Source organism: Gadus macrocephalus, chromosome 20 (genome assembly GCF_031168955.1).
Source record: "Gadus macrocephalus chromosome 20, ASM3116895v1".
Lineage (NCBI taxonomy): Eukaryota > Metazoa > Chordata > Actinopteri > Gadiformes > Gadidae > Gadus > Gadus macrocephalus.
The window spans coordinates 10899085-10910322 of NC_082401.1; the positions used below are offsets into that span (position 1 = coordinate 10899085).

The window sequence follows — 11238 nt, forward strand, 5'->3', positions numbered from 1 at the left end:
TTTTTGTTACTGACATTTTGCCGAAGAAGCTGAGAATGACCCGAAATAGCCGTTGCTGTACTATTCGCGGTTCCATGGTTTTAAGTTGCATCAACAAAGGTCAATTAGACCACATCACATGCCTTGAAAAAGGCATGTGTGTCATTCGTTTTCAAACACATGTTTCAGGGTACCTCAGTCAACACTACCTGAGTCCAACACTTCAGAACTTGTGCTCATTGTTGTTTTACAGCATGCTGGCTGACGACCTGGATCTCAGCAGCGACGACGAGGACAATCGCAGGGTAGGTGGATGAAGTGACTAAAATGGAAAGTACCTTTTCCAAATAAAAGCACTTTTTTATTATCTCCGTTTTTATCATTTGGGAAAAAGAGAAAAAGCTATGACCACAATAACAAGTGAGATCATAATAATGAATCCAGGCCCAGGCACCCAAATAGGTCTGCAAATCCAAAGCCCTTGATGAGTGGGCTGCTACGTTGCAGAATACGTCCAACAACGCAGACCCTACTTTATTTTTCATTGGAAAGATCGGGACCTCTGCTGATTGAATCCACTCCAACTCGTCCCTGCTTCAGAAGGGAAACTGTAATGAAAGCAAGAGCCGTCATACATATGAAAGAGGGTACGGCGAGAGGCATGAGCAGGGAACACCCAGACATAATTACACACACACACATACATGCACACAACCACACGACGAACAGCGAGGTGATTAATGTGTTGCCACCACGCTGAGTGCAGAGGATGAAAGGACGGCAGGGAACAGAGGAGACCAGAGGAGACTAAGAGGAAAGAGAGAGAGAGAGGAGGGAGAGACAAAGAGGAGAGAAGGCTCTTCTGATAGCTCCTGTGCTGCTGTGTGTCACATATGTACATTGTATACCTATCTAAGTCGCTCTCATTCTCTCTCTCTCTCTCTCTCTCCTCTCTCTCTCTCTCTCTCTCTCTCTCTCTCTCTCTCTCTCTTTTAGGCCAATCGTCAGTCCGCCTGGGATGATCACAGGTACTTATTTAAAATATCGTCCACCAGAGTCCTGCGTGTGAATATGTCTGCCTTAGTGCGGGTATGCCATGCTTATGCACGTGCGCGCATGTTCTTTGCGTGTGTACGCGCGTGCGTGCCTCTCTCCACGCGCACGCTGACCTCCCCGTGTGTTTGTGTTTGCGCTAACTCACAGCCTGACGGCTGGTCCGCGCACGCACACCCATAGCGCGCGAGTGCGACATTCCAGCTCCGACTCCTCGGGCTCAGAGTCGTCGGGCGAGTCGGAGAGCAGTAGCCAACGCTCCGGAGTCCCGTCCCCGAAGCCAGCTCTGACCCGGGGGTCGCCTGGCAACGCGCGGCGCTGCCCACCGAGGAGGTAAAACGACGAGGGACGCTTGATTCACTGTCTGTCTGACTCTCCTGTTGGCGCGCGCCCCGGCTCCTGTCTGGCTCTATCGCCCTATCTCTCCCTATCTCTCTATCGCTCGCATTTTGTTCCTTTTGCGCGCCTCCAGGGCAGTCGTCCACGGGGAGCGGTAGAGAGGCTGCTTTCTTTTTTTTTTTTTTTTTTAGGGTCAGGTGGGGAAGGGCCGGAGGAATCCGGAATGTTGGCTAAGGAGAGAGGAGGCGACGGGGCGCACACGGGGGGGAGGGGGGACGGGACGGGGGGGGGGGGGGAGGGAGGTAGCGAGAGGAACAGCGGAGAGGATTAGGAGTCTGGGTGTCATGTCAACAAGGCCGCTCTTAAAGAGGAAAGCCCTCGGAGTTAGGAGTCGCGGGGCTCGTGTTCATGCTAACATTTCAACGGCAATAAGCATAACTCCCTCCAAAGGTTATCAGGGGGGGGGGGGGGGGGGGGGGGGGGGGGGGGGAGCTGTGCTCCCAACACCGGCCCCGTGGTCAGACTGGAACAGGGCCAGGGCACCAAAGTCCATATAGGTGTGTTTCTCCGCTGTCGTCGGGAGATGTGCCTGCTCTGGGTCCAGCCACGGCGGCTCCTCAGTGTGCGATGCGATCGCGGAAAGGAGGAGGAGTGGACGGCCGAGGCAGGGGCGTGCTCTGGGCTGTTTGCTCTGGGGGAGTGTAGTGGGGAAGCCGTCTCCTCCTTTTATGAATGGCAGGCCCTGTGTGACAGAGCAGGCTCCCAGGCTCCCCTTTCCCCCCCCCCCCTCAATGCTCCACTCCACCACCATACCGGGGACCCTATAGTGGAGCGGGGGGGAGGGGGCTCGCCATGTGTTTTTCATCTACGTGGAGGGTTTGAGTGTCTTCACAGAAGTAGGAGGGGACTCGGTGCAGGCGGGAGGTGGGAGGAGGGGTGGAGTGGGCGGCTGCGCGGGGGTGGTGGTGTCGGAGCCCTGCTGGAAGTGGCCCCTCTAAAGTTCCAGGTATAGGGAGGCGGAGGAAGAGAGAGCAGGAGAGCGAGAGAAGGAGAGAGTCGGAGAGAGAGAGAGAGAGAGAGAGAGAGAGAGAGAGAGAGAGAGAGAGAGAGAGAGAGAGGGCGAGAGAGAGAGCGAGAGAGAGAGAGAGAGAGAGGAGCAAGGGGAGGAGAGACGGTACAAGAGATGCAGTGTCCTCTCTGGAAAGAGGGTGAGAGGGGTGAGGGGGGAGTCACTGTTTGACTTAAGGAGTAGAGGTTTAATTTAGCTCTGGTCAGTCGAGAGCGAGAGGCAGGGAGAGAGAGAGCGCGAGAGAGGATAGAAGTCTGCTCCTCAGCTGTGAGTATTCTCTTCTTTTCTCTTCCATGTTCTGTTGTTCTCAAACATACTCTGTTCATTCTTCTCGTACATGGTTGCTCAACCAGTTGTTAGGCAAACAGTGCATGAGCCATATGCAGTGATTGGGAGGGGTTTCGCTACTGTCAGCAAAGATATTGGCTATTGACGCAACAGCAGTAAGACTGGATAGTAGTTAGTCACGGCTAGGGTGTTAACTGGAATGCGGTTCGTTTTATCGTTGAAGAGACAATAGTCTGTTTCTAAAGAGCAAAAAGTGTGTGTTTCCGGATTTTATTTTTTATGTGCGGCATTCTTTTGGGGAATACCCATTGGATGTGCATGTGTCAAATTAGAGTTTGAAAGTTAAGGAAACTGTAGATGCTTGTTTCAAACACTTTATTATTATGATGTTTTGGCTTATTACAATTGTGGATCCTTTTTTACAAAGACAATCCACACCGCTCTTTGACACGTGTGATTCCCTCCTTATCCTTCCCAAGACACACCACCCCTCTACCGCCCAGTGGCAGCTGGATAAGTGGCTCAAGAAGGCCCGCAAAAAATCCTCCAGCATCCAACCAGATCCCAGGGAGACCTCCAGCCTGATCGTCCCGGCCAGCTTGCCCTCCCCGCAGGCGGACAGAGCCCCGTCCCCAGCCCGGTCCTGGGACCACGCTCAGGATTACAGCCCCAGCCAAAGCCTCATCCCCAGCCCGCACTTCAACTACAGCCCCGGGAGCAGCCCTTTGCTGAGTCCCGGCTACAGCTTCTGCCCCAGCCCGTTCCCCAGCACCTGTCCCAGCCCGAGCCCCCGCCACAGCCCCGACCGCAGCCCGCTCCCCAGCGCCTGTCCCAGCCCACACGGCGGCCCCGGAGCCTGCCCCAGCCCAATAGGCCGGCACCCTCCGAGGTGTCCCAGCCCGAGCGCTTCCCCTTCTTGCTACATTCTCGTTCCCAGTCCCGGGCAGGAGACCCAGACACGACCTCGCCTGACAGGCAGCCCCCACCGGACAAAAGTGAGGCCATGGATCGCACCTCTGTGTGGTTCTGAACCCAAAGGCAAGCAGAGAGACAGTCCCTGTCTTAAAGCGCCGGCCCGACAGCCAAGACCTAAGACTAAAGCCGTACATGACCAAACCCAAAGCAAATCCAAAGTCGGGACCACGACAGCTTTGAACTCTGACCCCAGTCTTAACCGCAAGGCGAGGTCTCACCCTCTTCCACCGCCGGGCTCCACGCACCACCTTCCTCCGGCTCCCAAAGCCAAACACGCGCCGTCCAGATACGAGCACGCACCTGGGAGCAGGCCGGGTCACAGTTCTCGCCCCGTCCCCGTGCCTGGCCTTCAGCCCAGCTCACAACGAAGCCCCACCAGAACAAAGCCCTTGCCGGCCTATGCCTCTGGCATAGAGGCCAACAGCCAGGCTGATCACAGCGCACAGTCTGTATCTACCTCCAAAGCGTCTGCCAATCCTAGCGCAGCGCCCCCTTCCAGAGGTAGCTCTCGGGCCTTGATAGCCAAGGCCCAACCCAGGGAGCATCCGGCTACTGCCCCCTCCCACGTGTCCCAGGCTAACGCCTCCCAGAAGAGGAGCCAGGCCAAGGCGCCCAAAGAAGTGGTCCCGACCCAGACAGAGGACAGGAGGAAAGACAGGAGTGAGGGACACCGACACAGGGAGCGACGGGAGCGAAAGGACGACAGAAGACTGGCGGAGGAGCAGCTCCTGAGGCATTCCTGGATCCAGAGTTCCGAGGAGGAGGAGGAGGAGCAGGAGGAGGAGGCAGCGGGGGGCGCCAAGGAGAGGCAGCGGCGAGAGGAGGAAGAGAGAGAGGAGAAGAGACGCAGGAGAAGGTGGGAGGAGCAACAGCACCGGGGTGAATGGCAGCCGCGTCAAACCAAACAGAGAAGCCACGCCGCCGCCGCCACCGTCAACACCGCCAACACCGCCACCGCCACCACCGCGACCGCCGCCACCACCCTTGAGAGACGGCGCCCTACTGGACAGCCCAAGCAGCGCGGGAGGACCACAAAGAAGCACCGAAAGAGTGAGCAGGAGCGAGCGACGCCGCCAGACTCCGGCTCCCCGGCGCCTTCATATCCCTCCGCTCCTCTCGTCTCCTCTTCCTCCTCCTCCTCCTCCTCCTCATTCTCCTCTTCCTCGCCCTCCTCCTCGGATCAGAATCCGAGTCGGAGTGTCGGGCCGCCGTCACCCAGGTCCCGGCGGTCTCCACGTCCAACAAAAGGCCTGCCCCTGAAAGGCCCGGGCCGGGTCCGCCGGGCAGACCCAGAGACAGCAGGCCCAGAAGCGCCGCCGTCCCCCCCCCCCCAGGCCCCAAGGCCGGCAGCGCCGGCGAGGGACAGCCGGGTGAGGGGAGAAAGAAACTCTACACCCTGGTCCCGTTCGGACGCAGCGAGCAAGCCACAGCGCCTTCCCACCGGGGGCTAAGGAATCTGAGGGTGCAGATAGACCTTTGTCTCCTCAAGAGAGTCCCTGACTCGACTCCTACTACTCCTACAACTACTACTACGACTACTACTGCGGCTACTACTACGACTACGGCCAATCACAGCCAGCCACCCACTTCCTGTCCCTCTGCCCTGGTCAAGGCCAAGACAGGCGGAGCCATGAGACACCTACATGTCCCGGAGACAGACAACAGGGACAGCAAGCGGAAACGCAAGGTAGCATATAAGTCCCAGCATCCCTTGTGTTGCCCTTTAAATGTTCAGATGTAGTGCTTTAAAGATGATCTGCAATGTGTGGTCTTATATGTTTGTCCTTAAAAATGGGTTTTGTGCGACTGTTTGTGTGTGTGTTTGTGTTTGTGGCTGCGTGTGTGCGTTTGCGTGACATGGCAGGCTGAAAATGGTGTGTCACACAGAGAAAGAAAGAGGGCAAATGATCCCCCGGGCCAAACTGTGTCGGCGGCTCAGAAGCCTCTGAACAGGCACCTGGCAACCGAGACGCTGCACAACGGGTGAGGCCCTAGTGTCCATGCTCTCTCCCTCTCTCTCTGTCTGTCTGTCTCTCTCTCTCCCTCTTATGCACACTTGTACTTGTGACTGCACACTCATGCACCATAATTACATACCATAGCCCTGTAGTATACAGAAAGTGCCTCCATGCACTTTGCTCCATATGGGTAAAAGGTGAATACATGTTGGAACATGCAATATTTTGAATTATGATACTGAATTATAATACTAAAGTATAATGAAGAATTCTAAATCTAATTTTGTTTGCTTGTGTTTGCCTCTGTGTGCGTATTTATGTGTGTGTGCATGTATGTGCTTGTGTATGTTTTTGCATATGTGTGTGTGGGGGGGTGTTTGTGTGCATGTGTGGGCGAATGTGTGTGTGTGTGTGTGTGTGTGTGTGTGTGTGTGTGTGTGTGTGTGTGTGTGTGTGTGTGTGTGTGTGTGTGTGTGTGTGTGTGTGTGTGTGTGTGTGCATCCGTTTGCTTGTGTATGTTTTGGCATGTGTGTGCGCTTGACTTTGCATGTCTGTGTGTGTGTGCTTGTGTATGTGTTCTTGGGTATGTGTGCGCGTGTGTGTGTGTGTGTGTGTGGTGTGTGTGTGTGTGTGTGTGTGTGTGTGTGTGTGTGTATGTGTGTGTGTGTGTGTGTGTGTGTGTGTGTGTGTGTGTGTGTGTGTGCGTGTGTGTGTGTGTGTGTGTGTGTGTGTGTGTGTGTGTGTGTGTGTGTGCGTGCGTGTGCGTGTGTGTGTGTGTGTGTGTGCGTGTGTGTGTGTGTGTCTGTGTGTGTGTGTGTGTGTGTGTGTGTGTGTGTGGGTGTGTGCGCAGGTACTTGGAGGAGTACTTGGACACTAAGAGGCAGCTGTCTCCTCTGTCACCGCTATCTGACAGCCCGGAACCCACCAAGGCTCCGCTCAAAGAGAGGGAGAAAGACAGAGATTTCGCCATGAAGGTAAATCCCAGTGAATTGGACGGTCAATTGGTTTTAATGCCCCAATTCTCGACTGGATGGTTAAGGTTAACACCACGTTCTCTTTTAAACACAGCCCAAGCTGGAGGTGGAAAGCGTAGGCGTTTCAGGGAAGCCTTATTCAATGTCCAAGTCCTGGGTCCCACCCACGGGACAGGCCGCGGCCCACCAGGGCTCCATGCCTAACCCCGAAACGTGAGCATGTTGCCGTCCCGCTGCCCACACATCTTATAACTCCGCATCAAGTTCCATAGGGGCTACAGATTCACACCCCTTTGGGGTTCTCTAACCATTCTTTACTAATGTACCCCTCTGAGATATTTTTCAGTCAAGTACCCATTACTGCAGCCCAATACGTAGAGGGGGGGGACATTTAATTAAATGTATATAATATTTATATTATAACTTTATATTAATAATAGAAAGCGCGTGATATTTGGTGTGACATGAATCATTCATTGGTGGTGTAAATACTTCAAGCACATGCCCTTTGGAACTGCTGTTAGATGTGAGTGATTATACTGATGTCATAAGTCTAATGTTTATTAGGCTGGTACTCGGATCCAACCGTTTACATTAAGTTAGGAACACTAGACTGTTATTGTTTTATTGTTCATTACAAATATCACAACTTTTCAAAGTAGCCCTCGGTGAGAAACAACATCGCTAGTATAAACAACATCGCCGTGCCTCACTGACTGATTGATTGACACCTCTGCGATCCTTTCCCGCCTTCCACCCCGCTACGCCCCGGGCCTTCTCCTCTCCAGTCCCCACCATGCCGAGTACTACATGCACGAGGCCAAGAGGGTGAAGCACCGCGCAGACGCCATGGTACGTCCACTCGCATGCCACCCGTGGCCCCCCCCCCCCCCCACAGCTCCACTGAATGTCATTGATGACACAATGTAAACACGACGTCACATGACAGGACACACAATGTCCACCACCGTGTTTTGTCTGGCTGGGGGCTTTCATCAATTTCGCAGAAGAAAGAAAAAAACCTTGCTGTTTTGTTCCTTACCCTTGACCTGCTGTTCCCCTCTCTCTCTCTCTCTCTCTCTCTCTCTCTCTGCTCTCTCTCTCTCTCTCTCTCTCTCTCCCTCTCTCTCTCTCTCTCTCTCTGCTCTCTCTCTCTCTCTCTCTCTCTCTCTCTCTCTCTCGCCCTCGCCCTCGCCCTCTCTGATACCTGTTCCCTGTCTGACCACCAGGTGGACAAGCTGGGGAAGGCGGTGAACTACGTCGACGCCGCCCTGTCCTTCATGGAATGTGGGAAAGCCATGGAGGAGGGGCCCCTGGAGGCCAAGTCCCCTTACACCATGTACTCGGAGACGGTGGAGCTCCTCAGGTGAGTCACCGGGGCCCCGTCTGGTTCAAATAGACGTGAGACACGCACAGAGAAAACCACATGAAGGGAGAGGGAGCGGCAGGGACCGTAGACCAACGTACCGCTCGCAGGCACAGGCGGTTCCCATGATCATTCCTGTGCCGTGTTTACTGCAGGTACGCAATGAGGCTGAAGAGCCACTCTGGCCCCGGGGCACGACAGGAAGACAAGCAGCTGGCCGTGCTTTGGTGCGTATGCCAGGCCGCCTGGCAGCTTCTATCAGCTCAATGAGCGTTCATGTGCTGGGAGGTTTTGTGGGACATTGTTTTATTTTTTCTAAGTGAATGTATTTCTTGTGGTTTCGTGTGTCTGCAGCTTCCGGTGCCTTGCGCTGCTGTACTGGCAGATGTTTCGACTGAAGAAGGACCACGCGCTGAAGTACTCCAAAGCTCTGCTGGACTACTTCAAGGTAACTCCATAGGAAAAGGACAGTATTTATTTGTGTTGCTTCTTGGTTGCTTCATTGCTGTAGACTATAATCAGGGATCCAGCAGTCCAACTATGTTAGAGCAGAACCCTTGAGGGGGGAGATGGCACACTGCCTCGGTCAGATACCAGAAACTGAAAGGGTGGAGGGAGGCCTTGTTTCCTGTTTCGTTAAAGTCATTTCTACCAAAAGGAAACTCATTTTGTGAGTGGATGATGCTTGCAAAAAAAGGGATTTTATTCAGTGTATTTCTACAGCGGCCACACAGTGTTGATTTTTAAGCTTTACGTACAATGTTCAGTTTAGGTTTAGGTTTGCCAATTACATACTAACCGTTTTACATCACACCCTCTTCTTCAAGATGTAAGCTTGTCTGCCGTTAAATTGATTGATTGATAATCTAAAGTCTGATTTGTGAGACTATTATAAACTGTATACTGATCCAGTTAAAATAATGAAAGTGTCTTTGGTGATGTCATCGCCAGAGTTCTCCTAAAGTGCCTGCCACAGCCCCCGCCTGGAGTGACTCTGGGAAGTGAGTAGCCTAAACTCTGAAGTTAATCTCTGGGATTGGATTATATTAGATTAAAACCAAGCTCTAATATATCTGCTTTGCATGTTATTGTTTATTTTTTTAACACCTCAGGAGCACAAAGGGACCTGCTTCCTTGATGCCTTCCAGCCAGGCTACACACAGTCTGGGGTCACCTGGGGCCAGCACAGCCCCGTCGCTCATCAGCATTCCTCAACGCATCCACCAGATGGCAGCAAACCACCTTAACATCACCAACAGCGTCCTCTATAGCTACGAATACTGGGAAGTGGCCGACAACCTCGCCAAGGAGAACAAGGGTGAGCCATGCACATATCTGGGATCTATTAGCCATGGCTCTGTCTGTGTTTACTTAGCATGTTCTCACATGTGTATTGGCTTTCGTTTTCTTTTTCTTATATTCCAAAAACATACAGATTAGGCGTGCACATTTGGAAACTCAAATTCCCTCCAAGTGTGTCAGATGTGTGTGTGTGTGTGTGTGTGTGTGTGTGTGTGTGTGTGTGTGTGTGTGTGTGTGTGTGTGTGTGTGTGTGTGTGTGTGTGTGTGTGTGTGTGTGTGTGTGTGTGTGTGTGTGTGCGTGTGTGTGCGTGTGTGTGCGTATTGGCCTGCGTGTGTGTGTAAAACCATAATCACACAACCCTATTCCCGCTCAAGTGTTATTCCAGAAAACGTCAATATAAAACTCGAATTCATATTAACACATCCCTGTTCTCTTTATCCCTGTTCTCACCACCCAGAATTCTTCAACTACTTGAACACTTTGTCCGGCCCATTGACTCTCCACAGTAGTATTGGCCATGCAGTCCAGTACACCAGACAGGCTCTCCAGTGGATACGAATAAGTGCCAAACTCAGCTAGAGAGAGAGACAGAGAGACACAGGGGGAGAGAGAGGGCTGCTTCTGCCCTCCCTTTTTACTGGATTCCCATGAAGCCTCACACCAAAAAAGGCCTCAACCAAAAGTGCTCAGCCATCACTACCTGCCCGATACAACAATCAAAAACAAACAACTCAGCCGTGTTCGCAATGGATTGACTTTGTCATTCATCGTACCTGAAAGAGACACCGACGGCGCGCTGGGAACCTTGCCTTGTTGTGTGGAAAGACACAAAGCACTCCTTGTTCGCCAGCATACTACTGCACTGGTGAACAGGGCCACTGTCCCCCTGTACCCCCCCCAGTGGAACCATCTTACCAGAAGCAGGCAAACCCAGTGGGACACCCACAGAGACTACCCACACGGCAACAAGGACCCCCGCCTTTGTTTGGGGTTCCTGCTCATCAGTGGACTTAATGTGGATTGTAGTATGAACTGTAGACGGCCTCTCTAAACCTTTTGCCAAACGATTTAGTAGTTACTCAGACACAGAGCTGCTGCCACAGATGTTGTGATTCTGCGTGGAGTCTTCTATGTTCGGGGTTCATGAGTAACCATTGGATAGCTTCCTTGGGGACAAAACTGTAGAAGTGTATGACTATAATTGACACCAGGAATTGGGCATTGTGGACTTTTGTGAAACGGTATTCCACTTTTAACAAAGTAACAATCTAAACTGAGAATTTTGTGGGAATGCATTTTTTTGTACTATTTTTGGACTTTTTTATAACTGTAACTTTTTACCTGTATGTGTTTTATACTGTGCAATATTTGTTAGGACGTTTTTATGAAAAGAGAAAACAAGTCCAGTAGCAAACCTAAAGGGTCACTTCTATGCAAAATGTATTTCTTTTCATGTTTGATTGTTGCATTATGCAATTGTTTGATGGATATTTAATGGAGCTCACAAAGAAATAATTTCTCCACAGAACAAATATCCTGTCTTTTGTCTCATTGTTGAGAGTATTTTGCTTTGTAGGATATATTTTTAACCACAAAAAGAATATGTAGCTAATATGTAAATGTCTTATTGCTGCAGGACAGGAGATAATTAGCATTTATATCATAGTGTGATACAGTGACTGATTAATATAATTTTACACATACACCCTCACGCATGCACACATTCATGCATCTTTGCACACACACGCACACACACACACACACACACACACACACACACACACACACACACACACACACACACACACACACACACACACACACACACACACACACACACACATACACACACAAACGCACACGCATATACACATAGGAAACAAAATAGGGCGTGAGATCCTTTTTTTCAGAAAGCCAATGCTTTCATTATATTC

The 11238-nt window shown here is 51.9% G+C and overlaps 1 protein-coding gene across 1 annotated transcript; it reads left to right on the plus strand.

Moving 5' to 3' along the window:
* The first annotated feature begins 233 nt into the window (after positions 1-233).
* On the plus strand, positions 234-10836 carry aff3 (AF4/FMR2 family, member 3). The gene is given in 13 exon segments (XM_060040461.1): positions 234-284; positions 3208-4881; positions 4884-5390; positions 5568-5686; positions 6512-6635; positions 6730-6848; positions 7424-7487; positions 7865-8001; positions 8157-8228; positions 8356-8449; positions 8953-9002; positions 9114-9319; positions 9762-10836. Coding segments are annotated over 13 exon segments (3339 nt in total). The 3' UTR covers positions 9884-10836.
* The last annotated feature ends 402 nt before the right edge of the window (positions 10837-11238 follow it).